Source organism: Pristiophorus japonicus, chromosome 5 (assembly GCF_044704955.1).
Source record: "Pristiophorus japonicus isolate sPriJap1 chromosome 5, sPriJap1.hap1, whole genome shotgun sequence".
NCBI classification, from domain to species: domain Eukaryota; kingdom Metazoa; phylum Chordata; class Chondrichthyes; family Pristiophoridae; genus Pristiophorus; species Pristiophorus japonicus.
This window is the reverse complement of record NC_091981.1, coordinates 294089410-294113857: the sequence shown is the minus strand read 5'-3', so window position 1 is coordinate 294113857 and position 24448 is coordinate 294089410. Positions and strand designations below refer to the sequence as shown.

The window sequence follows — 24448 nt, the reverse complement described above, 5'->3', positions numbered from 1 at the left end:
CCCATCTGGCTTGTACAGGTCCCACCTCCCCCAGAAATGGACCCAATGCCTCAGGAATCTAAAGCCCTCCCTCCTGTACCATCTCTCCAACCACTCATTCATCCCTTCTATCTTCCCATTTCTGTACTCACTAGCACATGGCACTGGAAATAATCTGCTTTTTAACCTCTCTCCTAGCTCCCTAAAATCTGCAGCCGTTCAGTGACATCCTTGACCCTGGCACCAGAGAGGCAACATACCATCCTGGAGTCACATCTGTGGCCACAGAAATGCCTGTCTGCTCCCCTGACTATCGAATCCCCACCCGTGTTGCTGTGGACTTGTCTCTGGCTGCATTCCCCAGAGGAACCATCGCCCCCACCAGTACTCAGGATAGAATACTGGTTGGAGAGCAAGATAGACTCACGGGACTCCTACAATACCTGCCTGGTCCTCTTCATCTGTCTGGAGGTCATCCATTCCCTCTATGCCTGCACACTCTTGCGCTGCGGGGTGACTAGCTCCTGAAACGCGCTAACCACAAATTTATCAGCCTCATGGATATACCACAGCTCCAAAACACAGATCTTAAGATGCCATAGCTGGCGACACTTCCCGCACACGTGGTCGTCCAGACCGCGAAAAGCATCCAGGACTTCCCACATGGCACAGGATGTGCATTCCACGGGATTGAACTGCCCTGCCATGCCTCTATTTAATAGATTATGAACTAACATGGCAGAAATAAATTTAAAACTTAACAAAAAACATTCATCAGCTGCTCACCAATCAGCTCTGTCCCTCTATTTAATTGGCTATGAACGAACCTAACAGAAATACATTTAAAACTTAAGAAGAAAACGTTTAAAAAAAACTACTCAACAGCTACTCACCTATCAGCTCCCTTATGTTGAGGTCACTTTTGGTTTCCTGGTCACTCCTGTGTTGAGTTGCTCCCGATCCTTTGCCTACTCGCTGCCGCCGCTGCTCCAGTCTATGCTCTCTCTGGGCCTCCTGCTCAATTTATCCTCTGGCTGCTCGGTGCTGCTGCTGCCCTGGTCTACCATATTACAGAGATAACCATAAAGTACTCAACATTCAGTCCAGTTTCCATTCATTCCTGGTACATCGTCTATGGTCAGCACCATGTTGGGTGTTGCTAGCCCAAGGTACGTTGAGTCGATTTTTCACTGCTCAGGTAGTAGAATACTGAGTGGGAGTAGGAAGTGTGGCGGGGAGACAATTTCACCAGCTCCAGCCACTACTTCCAGGACATTCCTGTGCATATTAATGACTAGAGTACGTTTCCCACATACTACTGCAAGCCCGCCTTACATATGAGAAATGGTGCTGACCACGGAAGATGTTCCTCGGCCAGCGTACTAGCAGAAAGGTGTGGGGCACAAATCCCATCCGCCTTCAGTTGGATCATATTCCTGCTAATGGGAAAATCGAATCTAACTGTCATGGAGTGAATGGAAGCTGATTTTAAATCATAAGGATGAAGACTGAAGGTTGAGTATTTTAAGGTTATCTTTGTAATCCCTTTATAACATGCACTTCCACTCCTGCCAGAGAGCTCCTCAGGACTTGCATGGGGCTGAATCTGCTTGGGTGCGTTGGATCGCCTGAGTGTGCAAAGCAGTGAAAAGAGGAAAATCAGGCAGGAAACTTGGCCGTGTGCTCATGATGGAACCTACTGGATTCTCCTCTTTGCACTCAGTTGTTTTACAATTCCAGAAGCTACCTCCTAATGTCTTTAAGCCAAGGCTTGGCCCACTCCTCTGCCTCATCTACAACCTGCCCCTTAGTGACTTCAGCTGCAAACATGGAGTTAGCTTCCACACGAGTTGGTCATGACACACAAATCTATCACTCCACCACCTGTCTTGAAAATTCCACTGTCTTTGTGAACTCAGACTGCCTGTCTGATGTCCATTCTTGGATGAGCTGCAATTTCCACCATGTAAATACTGAGAAGAATAAAGCCATCATATTTGGACCACGCCATATCCTTGCCACTGATTCCATTCCTCTACCTAGCCAACGTCTTAGGTTGAACCAGGCTGTTTACAACCTTGGTGTCCTATTCGACCCCGAAATGATCCCTAGCCCATATCCTCTCCATCACTAAGTCCACCTACTTTCATCTCCATAACCTCTTACAACCTTACAATCCCACCCCCTCAACACAAATTATCCACTCCTCTGACTTAGGCCTCTTGTGCATCATCACTTCACTTCACCACTTCACCGCTGTGCCTTCAGACACATAGACCCCATGCTCTAGAATTTCCCCCTAAGACACGCCACATCTCCATCTCACTCCATTTCTTTAAGACCCTCTTTAAAAACCAATTTATTTCATGAGGTTCCCAGTCACACCTCTTCAAATATGTCCTTTGACTTTGTGTAGAATGTATTTTTCTTGTGTCACTGTGAAGCAGCTTGGATCTATATTTAAGAGTCTTTGAATGTGTCACCAACCTCATTTTCTAGGCTGAGGTTTGTTGGATTTCATCCATGTTGAAGAAAAGTTAATGACTGGTGGTCAGTGGCCAGAAACTGAGGCCTCAGTTGCCTGTCGCAGCTTAATGTAGAAGGTCAATTTTCTTTAATTTATATTAAAAGAAAATCTCTTTGTTAGTTACGCATGAAAAGAGATAACCTCATTGCAGTAAAGTTAAATCCTACAATATGTCTGTCAATTACTATTTCTTCAGCATTATTAATTTGTATTGTCACAGCAAAATCGAATGTTTTCAATAAGTATATGTTGTGTTGAGCAAGTGCTTAACTTTTATTCTCTGTCTAGCCCGTGAAGGAGAAGAAGGGTTTAACAGTCTCTTTGACCGACCTTCAAAGCGTAAGACCTTGAACATTGAATTCTTGAACTGATGGGCTAGATGAGCCAGGATTTTCTATTGCTGTGGAAACCTTTGGGAGTTCAAGAGTGTGCCCCCTGACCCTGACTGATTTGGCCAGGGTGAAGGTCATGAGCATTTTTTGAGGATCTCGGCCTCAACTAGGGATACCCCCGAACAGGGGCCATAAACTCCTCAGTGCCTGCTGCAGGTTAACGCAGCCCTGATCTCTGCTGGCCAAAGAAGGTCCAATTTCTTTGAATTATATTAAAAGGAAACCGCTTTAGCCTGTACAGTTGATGCCCCGTGATCAATAACAGGGTATGGTCATGTGGTTATTTTATTCGATAGTAATCTAGAGGATGGGACTAATAGTCCAGACAATATGAGTTCATAATCCCGCCATAACAATTTAAAGAGTCATTGAATCCTACAGCACAGGAGGCCATTTGGCCCATCGTGTCGATATCAGCTCTTTGAAAGAGCTATCCAATTAGTTCCACTCCCCCTGCTATTTCCCCATAGCCTTTGCAAAAATATTCCCTCAGAATACATGTCAGTATCCCAGTCCCTAATACATGGAAGCTGGGAAAGGGTGTCTCTCTTCAACCAGCACAAGGGCCTCTGTGCGAGGCAGTCGGAGAATCTGTGGCAGCAGCTGAGACTGTCCTGAGGGCCTCGGTGGTAGGGGGGAAGCTGTTGAACATCAGTCTGAAGTTGCCACACATTCCACATTGTGCTACAGTGTTATGCCCACCGTTATGTTACAGCAGACTCCACGATGCTTTCATTTTAAGCAACCCGCCAAGTCCACAGTCTTTGACTCAGAAAAGTAGATGTCTGTGTGAAACCTCCAAATGACTCACCACCAACTGCACATTGACAGAGTACATGCGCATACGTTGGTGAGAAGGAGATTGAAAAATGTCATACTGGTGCACTACTGCTAACTTTTGGGGTTTGATAAAGGGGGGAAATTTTAACCACATCAAGTCAGGGGTAAAAGTTTAAAATCACATAATATGATCCCAACCCGCCATTTACATGCCTGTTGCCATTTTTACGGTGGCACATTGCATTGCGTGTCTATGTCATGTTCTCCAGAGTCGGTCAGGTCATTATAATATTTAATCAGGCTCCCACAGTGCAGTTGGGAGCCTGATTTAAATTTAACACTGGCCAGCTGGTTTTCCCAGGGCAAATGCAACAGCAAGTTGGAGATGGGAGCAGCCAGATCAAGCAAGTAAGTGCTTTTTAGAGCAGTGCTTGTCTCAAGTAAACCTTCTGCAGTGATCAGCCAATCCCGCCATACTAAGGCTTATGCACCGCGATATTTCCCTCCCTTCTGAAGGCTGGTCCGAACTTCCTTATGCTCCACAATCTTTGCCGACCACACCTTAAGCGCCATGATCTTTTCTGCCTCTCCCCCTTACATAAGAAATAAGAGCAAGAGTAGGCCATTTGGCCCCTCGTGCCTGCTCCGCCATTCAATAAGATCATGGCTGACCTGCTCTGGCTCTGCTGCGCAGGAGGACAGGAAAAAGGGTGGGAGAACTACAGTGATAGGGGATTCGATTGTAAGGGGAATAGACAGGCGTTTCTGCGGCCGCAAACGAGACTCCAGGATGGTATGTTGGCTCCCTGGTGCAAAGGTCAAGGATGTCTTGGAGCGACTGCAGCGCATTCTGGAAAGGGAGGGTGAACAGCCAGATGTCGTGGTACATATAGGTACCAACAACATTGGTAAAAAACGGGATGACATCCTAAAAGCTGAATTTAGGGAGCTAGGAGTTAAATTAAAAAGTAGGACCTCAAAGGTAGTAATCTCAGGATTGCTACCAGTGCCACGTGCTAGTCAGAGTAGCAAAATGGTGCAAGGGGAAGGGATTCAAATTCCTGGGACATTGGAACCGGTTCTGGGGGAGGTGGGACCAGTACAAACTGGATGGTCTGCACCTGGGCAGGACCGGAACCAATGTCCTAGGCGGAGTGTTTGCTAGTGCTGTTGGGAAGGGTTTAAAGTAAAATGGCAGGGGGATGGGAATCTATGCAGGGAGGCAGAGGGAAGTAAAAGGGGGGCAGAAGCAAAAGGTAGGAAGGAGAAAAGCAAGAGTGGAGGGCAGAGAAATCAAGGGCAAAAATGAAAAAGGGCCACATTATAACATAATTCTAAAAGGACAAAAAGTGTTAAAAAAACAAGCCTGAAGGCTCTGAGTCTCAATGCAAGGAGCATTTATAATAAGGTGGGTGAATTGACTGCGCAGATAGCTGTAAACGGATATAATGTCATTGGGATTATGGAGCCATGGCTCCAAGGTAACCAAGGCTGGGAACTCAATATTCAGGAAGGACAGACAGGAAGGAAAAGGAGGTGGGGTAGCGTTACTGGTTAAAGAGGAGATTAACGCAATAGTAAGGAAGGACATTAGCGTGGATGATGTGGAATCTATATGGGTAGAGCTGCAAAACACCAAAGGGCAGAAAGTGTTAGTGGGAGTTGTGTACAGACCACCAAACAGTAGTAGGGAGATTGGGGATCGCATCAAACAGGAAATTAGGAATGCATACAATAAAGGTGCAGCAGTAATCATGGGTGACTTTAATCTACATATTGAGTGGGCTAACCAAACTGGGTAGCAGTGCTGTGGAGGAGGATTTCCTGGAGTGTATAAGGGATAGTTTTCTAGACTATTGAGGAACCAACTAGAGAGCAGGCCTAGACTGGGTCTTGTGTAACAAGAGAGCATTAATTAGCAATCTGGTCGTGCAGGGCCTTTAATATGGTAGAATTCTTCATTAAGATGGAGAGTGACACAGTTAATTCAGAGACTAGGATCCTGAACTTAAAGAAAGGAAACTTCGACGGTAGGAGACGTGAATTTGCGAGGATAGACTGGAGAATGATACTTAAAGGGTTGACGGTGGATAGGCAATGGCAGACATTTAAATAGGCTAGTCGGTGCAGCTGCAGCAGGGAGGAAAAAAGAAGTAGAAAGAAATCGATAGGTAACGTCACAGCCAAGGGGGTAAGTGATTGGCTGGTGATTGGGAAGTAGTTTTTCTTTTTCCTTTCTATATCAGTAAGTAACCTTTATCATTGTTGTTGCCAATTTAAGTTTATCTAAGGGTTAAGTCATGGCTGGACAGCTCAGACATGTGTTATGCTCCTCCTGTACTATGTGGGAAGTCAGGGACGCCTCTGGTGTCCCTGACGACTACGTGTGCGGGATGTGCATCCGCCTCCAGCTCCTGAGGGACCGCATTGCGGCACTGGAGCTGCGGGTGGATTTACTCTGGAGCATCCACGATGCTGAGAATGATGAGAATAGCACATTTAAGTTGGTCATACTGCAAGTAAATGGTACACAACCAGATAGGGGATGGGTGACCAACAGAAAGAGCAGTGGAAGGAACTTAGTGCAGGGGTCCCCTGCGGTCATCCCTCTGCAAAACAGATACACCACTTTGGGTACTGTTGAGGGGGATGACTCATCAGGGGAGGGAAGCAGCAGCCAAGCCCATGGCACCGTGGGTGGCTCTGCTGCACAGGAGGGCAGGAAAAAGAGTGAGAGAGCTATAGTAATCGGGGATTCGATTGTCAGGGGAATAGATAGGCGTTTCTGCGGCTGCAACCAAGACTCCAGGATGGTATGTTACCTCCCTGGTGCAAGGGTCAAGGATGTCTCTGAGTGGGTGCAGGACATTCTGAAAAGGGAGGGTGAACAGCCAGTTGTTGTGGTGCATATAGGTACCAACGATGTAGGTAAAAAATGGGATGAGGTCCTACAAGACGAATTTAGGGAGCTAGGAGCTAAATTAAAAAGTAAGATCTCAAAAGTAGTAATCTCAGGATTGCTACCAGTGCCACGTGCTAGTCAGAGTAGGAATCGCAGGACAGCTCAGATTAATATGTGGCTTGAGGAGTGGTGCAAAAGGGAGGGATTCAAATTCCTGGGACATTGGAACTGGTTCTGGGGGAGGTGGGACCAGTACAAACCGGATGGTCTGCACCTGGGCAGGACTGGAACCAATGTCCTAGGGGGAGTGTTTGTTAGTGCTGTTGGGGAGGAGTTAAACTAACATGGCAGGGGGATGGGACCCTATGCAGGGAGACAGAGGGAAATAAAATGGAGGCCGAAGCAAAAGATAGAAAGGAGAATAGTAAAAGTGGAGGGCAGAAAAACCCAAGGCAAAAACAAAAAAGTCCACATTACAGCAAACTTCTAAAGGGGCAAAGTGTGTTAAAAATACAAGCCCGAATGCTCTGTGCCTCAATGCGAGGAGTATTCGGAATGAGGTGGACGAATTAACTGTGCAGAAAGCAGTTAATGGATATGATGTAATTGGCATCACGGAGACATGGCTCCAGGGTGACCAAGGCTGGGAACTCAACATCCAGGGGTATTCAACATTTAGGAACGATAGGCAGAGCGGAAAAGGAGGCGGGGTGGCATTGCTGGTTAAAGAGGAAATTAATGCAATAGTAAGGAGGGACATTAGCCTGGATGATGTGGAATCGGTATGGTTGGAGCTGTGGAATACGAAAGGGCAGAAAACTCTAGTGGGAGTTGTGTACAGTGCACCAAACAGTAGTTATGAGGTTGGGGACAGCATCAAACAAGAAATAAGATTTGTGTGTAATAAATGTACAGCAGTAATCATGGGCGACTTTAATCTACACATTGATTGGGCTAACCTAACTGGTAGCAATGCGGTGGAGGAGGATTTCCTGGAATGTATTAGGGAAGGTTTTCTAGACCAATATGTCGAGGAACCAACTAGAGAGCTGGCCATCCTAGACTGGGTGATGTGTAATGAGAAAGGACTAATTAGAAATCTTGTTGTGTGAGGCCCCTTGGGGAAGAGTGACCATAATATGGTAGAATTCTTTATTAAGATGGAGAGTGACACAGTTAATTCGGAAACTAGAGTCCTGAACTTAAGGAAAGGTAACTTTGACGGTATGAGGCATGAATTGGCTAGAATAGACTGGCAAAGGATACTTAAAGGGTTGACAGTGGATAAATAATGGCAAACATTTAAAGATCACATGGATGAACTTCAGCAATTGTACATCCCTGTTTGGAGTAAAAGTAAAACAGGAAAGGTGGCTCAACCGTGGCTAACGGGGAAATTAAGGATAGTGTTAAAACCAAGGAAGAGGCATATAATTTGGCTAGAAAAAGCAACCAACCTGAGGACTGGGAGAAATTTAGAATTCAACAGAGGAGGATAAAAGGTTTAATTAAGAGGGGGAAAATAGAGTATGAGAGGAAGCTTGCAGGGAACATAAAAACTGACTGCAAAAGCTTCTATAGATATGTGAAGAGAAAAAGATTAGTGAAGACTAATGTAGATCCCTTGCAGTCAGAATCAGATGAATTCATAATGGGGAAGAAGGAAATTGCAGACCAATTGAACAAATACTTTGGTTCTGTCTTCACTAAGGAAGACACCAATAACCTTCCAAAAATAATAAGGGACCAAGGGTCTAGTGAGAAGGGGGAACTGAGGGAAATCCTTATTAGTCAGGAAATGGTGTTAGGGACTGCATGCCATAAATCCCCAGGGCCTGATAGTCTGCATCCCAGAGTACTTAAGGAAGTGACCCTAGAAATAGTGGATGCATTGGTGGACATTTTCCAACATTCCATGGACTCTGGTACAGTTCCTATGGATTGGAGGGTAGCTAATGTAACCCTACTTTTTAAAAAAGAGGGCATTATAGACCGGTTAGCTTGACATCGGTCATGGGGAAAATGCTGGAACCTCAGGGACAACCCCTTATGTCCCGTAATCTTTATTGGCTCCTCCTTTCAACCCATGATCTTTCCTGGTTGTCGGGATTTGCCCCTTCTACAGATAGCCTGTCAATCTAGAGCGGTTGCCGGATTGGAACCAGAATTTAGAAATGATTGTAGGGCCTCCTCCTTCCTGGGAATTCTGGGTTTCCCCCACGCAAATGTGCTCCACTGCTCCCACCCCGCCTCTCTGTAACTATTGCATCCATGATGTTGGAACAGATTAGTAGATTTAGCCTACATCAAACAATACTATGCTTCTTAATACCGACGCTTATGCAATGTCACCGTACCTGGATGAGTTCAAAATTCACAAAAAGAAGAATGTTTCATTCTGCTGAAGAAACTTTTAACAGTTCTAATCATTAAATGATGTTCAACACTGTCTTGTGCATTGATGACATAATTAAATTTTTCCAGTAGTTAGATTCCTTCTGAAATAAATATTTCTATTTTCTGTTCACTATTAACAGCAGAAATATTGAGAAAGGCATTTGATGCTGCTTGTGCCGAATACGAAAAGGATGAGCCCAAACGTAAGTGTTCAAATGAGGAATGATCCAATAGGCTTTTGAACTGAACTTTCAGCAGTGAAATGCCAACATATTCCATCAGTATTCCAAAAAACAAGAAAAGGCAAATTAAGGTATATCCCCTCTGTTAATGTTCCAGATTGCTGCCATAACACCCAATAGGCAGTCTGGACAGTCCTCATAAGAATTGACATGGGACCATAGGATTAGGAAGAGGCCATTCAGCCCCTCGAGCCTGTTCCACCATTCATTTAAATCACGACTGATCAGTACCTTAGCTTCATTTACTCTTCATTACTCCCTTGATGCCCTTACTTAAACAAAAAGCTAATGATCTTTCTTGAAAATTTCAATTATCCCAGCATCCACAGCCTTTTGGGGAGGCACTTCCAGATTTCCACTATCCTTTGTGTGAAAAATTACTTCTTGATTCCTAATTCCTAAATGGCTTAGCTCTAATTTTAAATTCTGGAACCCCCCCACCGGAGTAAATTGTTTCTATCTACCCTATTCATGCCTTCGTCATTTTAAACATCTCTATTACCCTCATCTGCATGCATAGCAAATATACGGAAACACGTAACCAAATTCCCAATATGTGGCCCCGGCAAGCAGGGCTGGGAGCTCTTATGTCCATGCACTTTCCAGCAGAGTCTCACTGGATAACAAACCAGAGTGGGAACTGATTTTTCCCATTCATTGTCCACAGGGCATCGCGCCCAATCAGAAGACCTATACTGCTGTCCTATTTGGCTTACAAGTAGAGTGTTGAGGATTGGTACAAGAGATCAGGATTAGAAACTGTAGTGGCAATATGGTGACCTGGAACCCATACTCGATGGAAATGACTGGAAATAATTTGGATGATTTATTTCCATCACTTAAATACTTTACATCTGCCATTCCCTCACCACCCCCTCCCTCATATTCTGATAGATATACTGTACATTATCTGGTCATTTCTGTCAGTTTATTAGATGGATGTAAATATGGGCAGCAGCGTTTTGCAAACTGTTTCGCACATATGTCCATCCTAGTTGCATTGAAAGGTCAATGGAGAAAGGGACCATATGATCTAAACTCTTATTTTGTCAAGATTATTACAAGATATGGAAATTTAGCCAAGAACAGCAAGATGACTGGCTAGATTTGTTCCAGAATGTACGATCTGGACTACCATATTTGAAGCATAAGTTGACATGACTAGCTGTCAACAGACCATGCAAACCTTTAGTTGTACCCAGTACTTTTAATAATTCACAACACTGAACAAATACTTGTTCAATCTTGTATTAGACTTTGATAGTAACATGTGTTACTTACTGGTTTTAGATGGTTGGCATAACTATGACTAATTTCTTCCATTCTCTGTTAACAGTTCTGTTTTCACCAGAATTCTTTGAGTTTGCAAAAGATGAGATAGACCCAAGAGTTTGGAGTCCTGAGAAGTATATGAAAAGGCCTCCTAAAACAGAAGGTGAATTTTAGAATAAAGTTTGTTATGTTTTCAGTACGACATCTCAAACACACACAGACTTTAAGATGGCTGATAACTTCAGGAAGCCCTGTCAGCTGACCTGAACTGTTTATTCTCGTAAACAGCACTGGCTGCAGTGCCACACTGGATGGAACTATATATATTACACTTCTCACTCCTTAATGAAGAAGTAATTATAAAAAACGATCATCATACATAACTTGCATGGTTATACATAACAAAAGATATGGACTTATTTTGCCACATTTACAAATCAAGCTTAACCACTTGTTTTCTGTTTTGAAGAGGATACCTCCGCTCTCAAACCAATCCTTCCAAACATGGTGTTGAACTTAGACTCATTCAAGGCTGATCCTGAGGAAAGTTTTCCTCCAAGGGATGCCCTTGATTTCCATTTGAATTCTCTCTAACTTCAGATTGTTTGTCTGCCTGACTTGGACTCAGACTTAAATTCTTATTTTCTCTTGGACTTGTTTCCAATACATTTGATGTAGGATATGCTACTGGTACTTTACTTGTATTAAAACTATATGAGTCAGAAATAATCAAATCATTCCAACCTTCAACTCCTTCCACGTCTGTAGGTAAAATATGATCAATGTAAACAAACCTAACATGTCCATGATCAAACATCTTGACCAAATATGTGCAAGAACTACATATCTTCACTACTCTTCCTGGTAACCACTTTAGTGCTTCACTCTCACCTTCTGATTTAATTTCACACTACTCTCTTTTACTCTACCTCTAGCATGATTCTCTTTCTGTCTTAATTGTTTCTCTTCGATTGACTCTGCAAAGTTTGGTTTTAACAACGAGAATCTGGTTCGTCGATGTCGTTTCAGAAACAACTCTGCTGGTGTTCTACCAATAGTTGTATGAGGTGTATTATGATACGTAATTATAAAATTAGCCAATTTGTGGTCCAATGACAACTGTCGTTTCTTTGGATTTGGATCCAACATCTGTTTGATGAGGGCACGTTTTACAATTTGTACTGTGCGCTCTGCTGCACCTTTTGAAGCAGGATGGTACGTGGTATGTTTCACACCATTTTTACTCGTGAACTGTACAAATTCTTCTGAACAAAATTGTGGTCCATTATTAGAAACAATTCTGGGAGGCCAAACGAAGAAAATAATCTTCGCAAAATGTCTGTTTTACTTGTTATTTTCCGCATTGGAAACATCTCGACCCACTTCGAATGGCTATCAATCACATTGAACAATTGTTGTCCTTCTAGCTCAGCAAAATCAATATGTAACCTTTGCAAAACCCTGGGAGGCCATTTCCATGGCTGTAATGGTACTGGTGGTGGTTTCTTGCTTACCGATTGATATGTTGTACATTGACTGACGATGTACTCTATATCTTTATCTAGACCTAGCCACCAAGTAACTGCGTGCAAAACTCTTGGTCAGGCACATGATCTTATCGAATGGCCTACTCCTGCACCTATTTTCTATGTTTCTATGTTTCCCAGGTGCTTGTCATGAAGATCTCTTAATAATTTGGACCTGAATTTATTAGGTATAACTACTCTTGCACCCCACATGATACAATCTTTATCGACTGATAATTCATTCCTATGAATGAAGAATGGATGAATATCTTTATCTGATATCTGGTTTGGCCAGCCATTTGCGATGTAATCATACACCCTTGACATAACTGAGTCACGTTTGGTTGCTCTACCAATCTCTTCAGCTGTGACTGGCAGTTCATCAATGTATGAAAAATAGAACACTTCTTCCCTATCGGGTGTAACGTGATGGGGAAGGTAATTTAGACATAGCATCAGCACTACTGTGATCAGCTGGTCGCCTGTATTCAATATCATTTGTATATGCTGACAAAATCAAAGCCCATCTCTGCATTCAGGCTGCAGCTAATGTTGGAACTGGGGACTTCGGATGGAGGATTGCTGTCATAACGATGTATGGTCTATAACGATGGTAAACTTATGACCATACAAGTATTTGTGGAACTTCTTGACTCCAAAAATTAATGCCAAAGCTTCCCTTTCGATTTGCACATAATTACTCTCACTGGCACTGAGAGTGCATGAAGCAAAAGCAATTGGTCTCTCCTCCCCACTATGTAGTACATAAGAGATTACAGCCCCAACTCCATACAGAGAGGCATCACATGCTAGCTTGATCTCCTTAGATAGGTCATAGTGAACTAACATGGTGCTCTCTACCAATTTGCTTTTACACTCCTTGAATGCTGTGACCATTTCCAATGGACCTGTTTTTTCAATAGTTCATTCAGTGGATGTAACACTGTAGCCAAATTTGGTAGGAACTTCCCATAATAGTTCAAAAGACCCAAAAATGATCGAAGTTCAGTGACATTCTTGGGAGTGGGTGCATTTCTGATTGCAACCAGCTTTCCCTTAGTTGGAGGTAAACCATCTTTGTCTACCCTGTGCTCTAAGTACTCCATTGAGTTTTGAAATAACTCACACTTGCGAGCAGTCGCTCGTACTCTGTACTTCTCTAGCCATTTGAATACTTCATTCAATATGTTATTATGAATTTGCCTGTTTGGTGCTGAAATTAGTATGTCATCTAAATAACATACTACCCCTTCAATATCTTGCAAAATCTGGTTCATCACCCCTTAGCAGGGGCGGAAGACACTCCAAATGGTAACCTATTATTAAACTGATATAGGCCTAGATGAGTATTTATAGTCAAGCATGACTTGGACTCCTCATCTAGTTCAAGTTGTAAGTAGGCATTCATCAGATCCACCTTTGAGAAGATCTGACCATCTGTCAGTGTTATGAACAAATCTTCTACATTTGGCAATGTATTGGGGACATTACCCTCTAGAACCTGGTTTACGGTTAATTTATAATTACCACACAACCTTACCTTACCATCGGACTTAGGTACAACAACAATGGTGTAGCCCAATTACATAGATCTATCTTAGAGATAATGTTCTCAGTCTCTCGTCTTTTGATTTCTTGTTCAACTTTCTCCTTGAGTGCATATGGTACGGGACGTGACTTGCAGTAAACTAGTCTAATGTCCTTCTGTACCCTGATACTCACCTGAAGCCTTGGATCGGACTGCCTGTTTTGCAGAACACCTTCGGATATTTCTTGATGACATCATCCTTTGATGCAAATCTTGTTTCAACATGAAAAATCTCACTCCAATCCAGCTTCAGTGATCCCAACCAATTTCTTCCCAGTAAAGCACGCTTGTCTCCTGCCACTACCAAGAGAGGCAAGCTCTGAAATTGATCCTTGTATTTCACCGGTACCACAGGAATGTTCTCTCCTGTGTAGCCTCGCAGCTCTATCTTGGATTTCTTCAATGGGAAATCACGCAATTTGTCGAGGTATAGCAATTCCGGTACGACACTCACAGATGTACCAGAGTCGATTTCCATGGGTATCTTGGTTCCTGCAACATCTACGTGGACGATGATACTTTTCGAATCGCTGTTAGTTACCCTCGTGCTCCTGATGATGTGTAGCTCTAAAACCTCCTCGTCCTGTTGTTTTTCTTCTATGCTATGTAGTCTCTGGGGAATTTTATTGGTTTACTCTTCAGTTGGCATGCCTTCACAAGACGCACAGTTTTCCTGCAGAAGAAACACTCTACCTTCACATATGGACAACTTTGAGCAATGTGTTGTCCCAGATACCGACAGCATGACTTCAATGCTCTGTTACCATTGCCAGTTGCTGAGACCTTTGAGCCCAACTGTCTTTTACTTTTAACCTGCAGGCGATTCACCTCGGTTGTCTGATGACTAGAAATGGTATGAAATTCTCGGGAATATTGGTCAGCCATGCCCATTGACATAGCTGTCTTACAAGCATTTGACAAGCATTTGACAGGCATTTGACAAGGTACCACATAAAAGGTTACTGCACAAGATTAAAGTTCACGGGGTTGGGGGTAATATATTAGCATGGATAGAGGATTGGCTAACTAACAGAGAACAGAGAGTTGGGATAAATGGTTCATTCTCTGGTTGGCAACCACTAACTAGTGGCGTGCCACAGGGATTAGTGCTAGGACCCCAACTATTTACAATCTATATTAACAACTTGGAAGAAGGGACTGAGTGTAACGCAGCCAAGTTTGCTGACCATACAAAGATGGAAGGAAAAGCAATGTGTGAGGAGGACACAAAAAATCTGCAAAAGAACAGACACAGGCTAAGTGAGTGGGCAAAAATTTGGCAGATGAAGTATAATGTCGGAAAGTGTGAGGTCATGCACTTTGGCAGAAAAATCAAAGAGCAAGTTATTATTTAAATGGAGAAAGATTGCAAAGTGCCGCAGTACAGCGGGACCTGGGGGTACTTGTGCATGAAACACAAAAGGATAGTATGCAGGTACAGCAAGTGATCAGGAAGGCCAATGGAATCTTTGCCTTTATTGCAAAGGGGATGGAGTATAAAAACAGGGAAGTCTTGCTACAGCTATATAAGGTATTGTTGAGGCCACACCTGGAATACTGCATGCAGTTTTGGTTTCCATATTTACGAAAGGATATAACTGCTTTGGAGACAGTTCAGAGAAGGTTCACTAGGTTGATTGCGGGGATCAGGGGGATGACTTATGAGGAAAGGTTGAGTAGGTTGGGCCTCTACTCATTGGAATTCAGAAGAATGTGGTGACCTTATCAAAATGTATAAGATTATGAGGGGGCTTGACAAGGTGGACGCAGAGAGGATGTTTCCACTGAAGGGGGAGACTAGAACTAGAGGGCATGATCTTAGAATAAGGGGCTGCCCATTTTAAATGGAGATGAGGAGAAATTTCTTCCCACAGAGGGTTGTAAATCTGTGGAATTCGCTGCCTCAGAGAGCTGTGGAAGCTGGGACATGGAATAAATGACAGAAATGGACAGTTTCTTAAACGATAAGAGGATAAGAGGTTATGTGGAGCGGGTGGGAAGTGGAGCTGAGTCCATGATCAGATCAGCCATGATTGTATTAAATAGCGGAGCAGGCTCGAGGGGCCGTATGGCCTACTCCTGTTCCTATTTCTTATGTACTTATGTTCTAAGCTAAATCAAAAGTCAAGTTAGGAGTTGTCAATAACTTTCTTCTGATCGCATCATTTTTCATCCCATAAACAAAGTGGTCACTCAATGCTCGGTCCTGAAAGTTACCGAAATTACAGTGAATCGATAACTTTTTTTTGCTACAATGTACTCTGATATTTTCTTCAGTTAACTGATCTTGTATTCCGAAATGATAAGTTTCAGCAATTTCCAGGGGTTCATGACTGTAGTGCTGTTCTGCTTAAGAGATGTGTCCTTTGGTTTGACAGGCACAAACACATTTTTTGGGGTTGCATACACCTCGAGCCCTGCTTCAGTTAAGAAAATAGCCCGTTTTCTTTCCAAAACCACCCGGTTATGGTTTTCATCATCGGGGACTTCAATTATATTATTCATGGTGAACAACATTTCTAGCCGCTCCAAATATGCCCCGAAACTTTCATGGTCAGGTTGAAACTCCCCCAAGTGCCCTATTATTTCCATAGATGCGGCCATCTGGACTCTGGCAATTCAGACAAATGTGCTTGTAATTTACCTTGAATTTTTAGCTGTTAATCAAAACAGAGAAGCTCTCAAAGTCTCTCTGTCAGGTGGCTGAATCATCCGCCAATAAAAATTGCAGCTTTGTTATCCGATTGTCCCATTCTCATCACCAAATGTTATGTTGTTAATATGACATCACAAACACACACAGGCTTTAAGATGGCTGATATCTTCAGGAAGCCCTGTCAGCTGACCTGAACTGTTTATTCTTGTAAACAGTACTGGCTGCAGTACCACAGTAGTCGACTGGGTGGAGCTATATATATTACAGGTTTACCACAATAAATGTCTTATAAAAAATAAATCAATTTATAAAGTACTGCTTTAGATTATCATGGCTCTGAAAGCACATATGCTTACCCCTTGTGAGTCAATGGTCAGGCTCCGGGTTTGCAAGATTGTTAACTGTAATTTCAACTTGAAATGTAACTGGTGCAAATGCTTGAATTAAAAACAGAAAAATCTGGAAATACTCAGCAAGTCAGGCAGTATCTGTAGAGAAGCACAAGTCGAAATTTTCAGGTCTTTGTTTATTTTGGAATCAATATATTTTTGTGTGTGTGCATGTATATCTGTGGTTACCAAAACATTTGGTGAGCTGGTAAGTTTGTTAAGTGGATAGCCAAACTGGCTGACAAATATACAGACTTCTGTAGCAGTTCCTATCACTGAACAGTGCTCTGTTCAATAGTTTTGTGCCTATGCTTGGTAGCTACTTTCAGTAGATGGGATTTGATGCACAGACTGTATACTGACTACTTTCATTCTCTTGTCTGCAATTGAAGTTTGGGAGCGCAAAATATCCCAAGCAAAGAGAGGTAAGTCCTTGAACAGTGTCAGATTCTAAATTGACACTTCATGTTGTTTTGTCTGGTGTTCTTAAATTTAACTTGATCCCTGGAGGGAGAGAATTTCCTCGGATCCATTCTTCTGATCGGTCACCATAACTTCAGCGTAAGATCGGCGTAAATCCAGTTCATATATGTATCTGGGGCTTACGCTGATCTTCTGTTCCAGCAGTTATCCGGGAGAACCCTGAGGAAATTCCCAATGAGATTTTTTATGTCTGTGTCAATGTGTGTTTTTGGCTGATCTACCAAATTTGTTAACTGAGTAGCAAAATGTGTGTGGATGTGTGTGTGTGTGTTTCTTTGTGAATGAGCATGTGCATTTGTGTATATATATCTGTGTATATATATCTGTAAATAAGTGGTTTTGTGTGTATTAATATATGTGTGCATGAGCGTGTGTGTAATTTATGTGGCCAATAAATCAATGTTGACCACCTGAGAGTGCAGGAGCCATGTATGATTAGATACAAAGGCCAGGGGTCTACTTCATGGTTGATGAACCAAAGTGCTTAATAACGTATCTCTTATGCACTGATCATTTGTGTTCCTTCACCATCTTAGGCAGTCCCTCGAAATCGAGGAAGACTTGCTTCCACTCTAAAAATGATCAATAGCCCAATGCGGGAATTACAATCTCTGTCACAGGTGGAATAGACAGTCGTTGAAGGAAAGGTTGGGTGGGGAGTCTGGTTTGCCGCATGCCCGTTCTGCTGCCTGTGCTTGTTTTCTGCATGCTCTCAGCGACGAGACTCGAGGTGCTCAGTGCCCTCCCGGATGCTCTTTTTCCACTTAGTGTGGTCTTGGGCCAGGGATTCCCAGGTTCCGGTGGGGATGTTACACTTTATCAGGGAGGCTTTGAGGGTGTCCTTGAAATGTTTCCTCTGCCCACCTGCGGCTCGCTTGCCGTGTAGGAGTTCCGAATAGAGCACTTGCTTTGGGAGTCTCGTGTCTGGCATGCTGGTCGAGTGAGGTCAGTGCTTCGATGCTGGGGATGTTGACCTGGTGAAGAACACTGACGTTGGTTCGTCTATCCTCCCATATGACTCATAAATGTGGACCATATATGGCAGACACCTCAAAGCACTGGAGAAATACCACCAATGCTGCCTCCCCAAGATCCTGCAAATCCACTGGGAGGATAGACGCACTAGCGTCGACGTTCATTTGTGTTAGTGAGTCAGTTGCCACCCTTGGGAGGGACTGCTTCCCAAAGACTGAACACAACTATAAAAAGGATGCTGCTAGTTGGGTTCCTTTCAACTGTATTGCAATTCTTGGTTGGTCTTTTAGCAACAATTTGTTTCTGCATGATCTAGGTACTTCTTGGAGCCTTCCTGATGACAACCAGAGGTTCTTCTACATCTTGTGTCTCTGGCTGTTAGCACAGCTACACTTGCTTATTTTCTGATTGGAGTCCAGCCGTGAGATGTTCCTGTCAGGAGATCTCTGAATTTGTGGATTCGAGAGGAGGGGAAGCAGAAGTGGTAATGCCAGACTGATGCAGTTACACATCCAAAGGATACCCTGCACTTTTGCTGTATGTCTGTAAGGGAAAAAGGCAAGGCTTTCATAATGGACTAGCCGCAAAACCTGGCAGGCAAGCTGTTAAAATGGCCACAGTAGGGTTGCCAACTCTGGTTGGAGTCATTCCTGGAAGTTTGATCATGTGACACTGACCACATGACATCTGAACACATGGCACCAATCATGTGACTTCTGATCACTTGACATTTGATCATGTGACATTTGATGACATGATTTCTACAAATGTTATTGCATTTATCTTATAAAGTTGGGGTGCCCGGAAAATGAGTAATTCTGTTTGTGATTTTGTACAGCAGCTGTTGTGCGACAAGTTCCAAGAACCTGAAGGACACACATGAGCAGGCGAAGAGGGGAGACGGAAGGCGGGGAACTGGGGGAACCAAAAGTGGGGAGACCGGAAACTGAGTGTGGGAAACAGAGGAAACAGAGGGCAGGGAAAAGGGGCGAATGTGAGTGGAGAAGTGGGGACACTGAAGGAAGGGAAGAAGAGACATTGAGGGTGGGGAAGAGGGGAATCTGGGAGTACGGAAGTGAGGAATCTGAGAGTGGGGAATTGGAGAATTATGGAATCGGGGAATCGGGGAATTGGAGAATTGGAGAAGTCGGGAAACCAATGGCGAGGAAAAAGCGAAAATGAGAATGGGGAAGAGGGGAATCTGAGGGTAGGGAAGTGGATGAACCAAGTGTGAGGAATGAGGGAAACCGAGAGTGGGGAAGAGGCAAAACTGAGGGAGGGGAAGAGGCGAAACCAAAGGTATGGAACAGGGAAACCGAAGAGGCCCAGAATATCATTTTACTTTCTCTCTGGTTTCCCTTGTGAGCTAGGAGGAGCAGGAATGTATCTCTGGGCCACACAAGCAAACCTTGGGCCTACCCTACCTCTGACATCCCCAACCGTGATGCCCTTCAGGCCTCCTCCTTACCCAAGTGCTCGGGTTCATTGGTGCTGGGCCTCCTTCTGCCTCAAATCCTGCTCCTGTCTGCGAACCAATGAGTGCTTCTGACGGTGGACTGAGTTATAATCTCCTGGGCTTCATGGTATGGAGAGGCCCAACAATTTACTGTTTGTCATGGCACTACCAGAGATCTAAATCTGGGAGGGAGAGCGGAAGTGAGGTTACGATTCTTTCTCTTACATTACTTTCACCGAGGCAGCTGTAGCAGTATTTTTTTTTTTTGTAGTTCATGTGGTGAAGGTACTCCCATAATGCAGTTTTTCAGGATTTTGACCCAGCGACGAAGAAGAAATGACAATATATTTCCAAGTCGGGATGGTGTGTGATTTGGAGGGGAACTTACAGGTGGTTACAGGTGTTCTCATGTGTCTGCTGCTCTTGTCCTTCTAGGTGGTAGAGGTCGCAGGTTTAGGAAGTGCTGTCAAAGAAGCCTTGGCGAGTTGCTGCAGTGCATCATGTAGATGGTACACACTGTAGCCATGGTGAGCCGGCGGTGGAGGGAGTGAATGTTTAAGGTGGTGGATGGGATGCCAATCAAGCGGGCTGCTTTGTCCTGGATCGTGCCGAGCTTCTTGAGTGTTGTTGGAGCTGCACTCATCCAGGCAAGTGGAGAGTATTCCATCACACTCCTGACTTGTGCCGTGTAGATAGTAGAAAGGCTTTGGGCAGTCAAGAGGTGAGTGAGTCACTTGCCGCAGAATATCCAGCCTCTGAACTGCTCTTGTAGCCACAGTATTTATGTGGCTGGTCCAGTTCAATGTCTGGCCAATGGTGACCCCCAGGATATTGATGGTGGGGGAATTGACCATGGTAATGCCATTGACTGTCAAGGGGATGTAACTAGACTCTCTCTTGTTGGAGATAGTCATTGCTTGGCACTTGTGTAGCATGAATATTGCTTGCCAGTTATCAGCCCAAGCCTGAATGTTATCCAGGCCTTGCTGCAGACAGGCATGGACTGCTTCATTATCTGAGGAATTCCGAATGGTACTGAACACTGTGCAGTCATCAGTGAACATCCACAATTTCTGACCTTATGATGGAGGGAAGGTCATTGATGAAGATGGTTAGGCCTAGGACACTGCCCTGAGGATCTCCTGCAGTGATGTTCTGGGGCTGAGATGATTGACCATGATTGACAGACCATGACAAGACAGCTCGTAAAAAGATCCATCTTACACATAGCACCACTAGTACCTCAAAAGCAGCATCTGATCTGCCTCTAGAAGCAACAACTTCTGTTGACCCTTTGACAAAGGTGCCTTCTTCAGATGAAGCAGGGGCCTTGTAATAACAGCAGCTGAGCATCAGAATGGAGCGGCTGGAGAACAAAATTTTCTGGGGAACATGACTGTCCGGCACTGACTGAGTTTATGCTCAGGGAGGGACAGATCAACCTGGTATTGTGGTCATCATAGAATCATAAAACAGTCATAGGCAGTCCCTTGCAATCGAGGAAGACTTGCTTCCACTCTTAAAATGAGTCCTTAGGTGGCTGAACAGTCCAATACGAGAACCACAGTCCCTGTCACAGGTGGGACAGATAGTCGTTGAGGGAAGAGGTGGGTGGGACTGATTTGCCACATGCTCTTTCCACTGCCTGCACTTGTTTTCTGCATGCTCTCGGCGATGAGACTCGAGGTGCTCAGCGCCCTCCCAGATGCACTTCCTCCACTGAGGGCGGTCTTTGGCCAGGGACTCCCAGGTGTCAGTGGGGATGTTCAACTTTATCAGGGAGGCTTTGAGGGTGTCCTTGTAACGTTTCCTCTGCCCACCTTTGGCTCGTTTGCAGTGAAGGATTCCGAGTAGAGCGCTTGCTTTGGGAGTCTTGTGTCATAGAACAGTACAGCACAGATGGAAGCCATTCTATCTGCCTCTATTGTCTGGCTTCTGGAATTTTTGTTTCGATGGAAAATCAGAACCTGTGAACCCATGAGTTCAGAACTAGCACCCCCTGTGATCACCGCTTCCTGAAAGAGAAAGTCAGTCGCAGAGATAGCCGTAACACTTTTTCAGACAGAAGTTTGTTACAGTGCATCTAATAGCCTAACCAGGGATGTAGTGGGAGCAGAGGGCACTTGAAATTTCAAGGGGGTGTGTACATTTTTGTTGCTAGGGCTGAAGGGTATCAGAGGTGAAGTGCAGTCAAGGGTTGGTGATTGGCCAGATGGATATGAATGGTTTATTTTGTCTCTTTACAGTTCTGAACATTTTTTTATATTTTTAACTCCACAGAGGATGGTCGTAAAGCGATGCTAGCGTATCAGGGAAAACGTAAGTTGCAAAATGAGAAGAGGCTCACAAATGGGGTTACGCACTCTGAGCGCAGTGGACCACTAACAATTCACGTTACCTGATGTGAAGGCATGCAACTAAAATATTTATTTTCTGTCTTCACAGCGAAGCAAGAGGAGTTAGAGGAAAAGATGAAGAAGCAAAAACGTGAAACATGTAAGCTATACAACAAAGCTAAAGTTAAGATTGAGCTTCAATGTACTGCACCAGGGTGTGATAGGATATTGATTTGCAATATGCGCTTCCATTGGGAATGCCAAATCAGAAACTCTATCCTTAAGTGTTTTGGTCAAGCTTTTGGTCATCTGCCGTAATCTCTTCTTATGTGGCTCGCTGTCAAATTTATTTGTTTTAAAACATTCCTATGAAGAGCCTTGGGGCGTTTTGCTACGTTAAAGGTGCTATATAAATACAAGTTGTTGTTTTGGAGGAAGATGGGAACATGAGTAGGCCATTTAGCCCCTCGATCCGGTTCCACCATTCAGTGAGATCATGACTGATCTATGACCTAACTCCATATATCCGCCTTTGACCCATAACCCTTAATACTTTTGGTTAACAGAAAGCTAGCAATTTCCGATTTAAAATGAACAATTGATCTAGCATCATTTGCCATTTATGGAAGAGAGTTCCAAATTTCTACCACCCTTTGTGTGCAGAAGTGTTTCCTAATTTTACTCCTGAAAGGTCTGACTCTAATTTTTACACTGGCCCCTAGTCCTAGAAAACTCAACCAGCGGAAATAGTTTATCTCTATCAATTCTATCAGCTTAATATCTTAAACATTTCTATCAAATCATCCCTTAACCTTCTAAAGTCTAGGGAACCCTAGCTCTCTTCATGAAGTTCAGGTATCATTCTGGTAAACCTCTCTCCCTCCCTCCCTCCCTCTAAGGCCAATATATTCTTCCTAAGATATGGTGCCCAGAATTGCTCCCAGTACTCCAGGTGTGGTCTAACCAGGGTTTTGTATAGCTGCAGCATAACTTCTACCCCCTTGTATTCTAGTCTTCTAGATATAAAGGCCAGCATTCCATTAGCCTTTTTAATTATTTTCTGTACCTGTTCATGACATTTTAATGATCTATGTACCTGGACCCCCACTGTTTGTAGCTTTTCACCAATTTAGAAAGTACCCTGTTCTATCCTTTTTAGATCCAAAGTGATCTTGCATTTGCCTATATTAAAATCCATTTGCCACAGTTTTGCCTATTCACTTAATCTGTCACTATCCCTTTGTAATGTTATGCTTTCATGCCTACAATGCCGCCTATCTTTGTGTCATCGGCAAATTTGGATATGTGGCTTTCTATACCATCATTTTTGTTGTTAATAAATACAGTGAATAGTTGAGGCTCCAACACAGATCCCTGTGGGACACCTATGAATTAGAGCACTGCTCATTATCCCTTCTCTCTGTCTCCTGCTGCTCAGCCAATTTCCTAACTAGGTCAATAAATTTCCCTTAATTCCATGAGCTTCTACCTTAGTTAACAGCCCATTATGTGGGACTTTATCAAATACCTTCTGGAAGTCCATATAAATACCATCCATAGACATTCCCTTGTCCACTACTTTAGTCACCTCCTCAAAAAAATCAGGTTTGTCAGGCATGACCTGCCTTTCACAAATCCATGCTGATGCTCTCTGATCAACTGAAAATCATCGAGCTATTCAGTCACCCTATCCTTACTTATAGACTCTTGCAATTTCCCCACAATAGATGTTAGGATTTCCCTCCTCGCCATTCTTAATTAGCGGAGTGCCGTGCAATTTTCCAATCTAAACGAACGGTTCCTGAATTGAGGCAACTTTGGAAGATCATAATTAGGATATTTGCAATGGGATGGAAACCATCTGGCCCTGGGGATTTGTCACTCTTTAGTGCCATTATTTTCTTCATTACTGTTATTTTACTTGTGTTATTGAGTGGCTGTCCCTGATTTAATATTAGTTTTCTTGGAATTTCTGGCATGCTGTCCTCTTCCTGTAATGTAATTACTGACGCAAAGTAATGACTCAACATGTCCGCCATTTTCTTATTACCATGACAATATCACCACTTTCAGTTTTGAAGAGGCCAGCATTGCTGCTGACTACCCTCTTTTTCCTAATATAATTCTTCATATTGACTTTGATATCCCTTGCAAGTTTATTTTCATACTCCCTTCTTGAAGCTCTTACTATCTGTTTTGTGACCCTTTGCTGTTCTTTATATGTTTGCCAGTCGCCAGGATCTGTGCTAGTTTTTGCATTTTGTATGCTTTTTCTTTTAGTTTTATGCCATCCCTCACCTCTCTAGTCATCCATGGCTGTTTTTTGGCAATAAGAACATAAGAACATAAGAAATAGGAACAGGAGTAGGCCATACGGCCCCTCGAGCCTGCTCCACCATTCAATAAGATCATGGCTGATCTGATCATAAACTCAGATCCACTTCCCTGCCCGCTCCCCATAACTCCTTATCCTCTGATCATGTAAGAAACTGTCTATTTCTGTCTTAAATTTATTCAATGCCGCAGCTTCCACAGCTCTCTGAGGCAG

General features: G+C 43.6%; 1 protein-coding gene across 1 annotated transcript in view; it reads left to right on the top strand.

The window, feature by feature from the left end:
• LOC139264173 (PH domain-containing protein DDB_G0287875-like) overlaps positions 1-24448 on the top strand; it is a 174817-nt gene that overhangs the window by 38432 nt on the left and 111937 nt on the right. The window contains exons 9-13 of the mRNA XM_070880257.1: positions 2795-2845; positions 9118-9180; positions 10556-10654; positions 21845-21883; positions 22010-22060. Coding sequence (XP_070736358.1) covers positions 2795-2845; positions 9118-9180; positions 10556-10654; positions 21845-21883; positions 22010-22060 — 303 coding nt within the window. The remainder of the gene's footprint in view (positions 1-2794; positions 2846-9117; positions 9181-10555; positions 10655-21844; positions 21884-22009; positions 22061-24448) is intronic.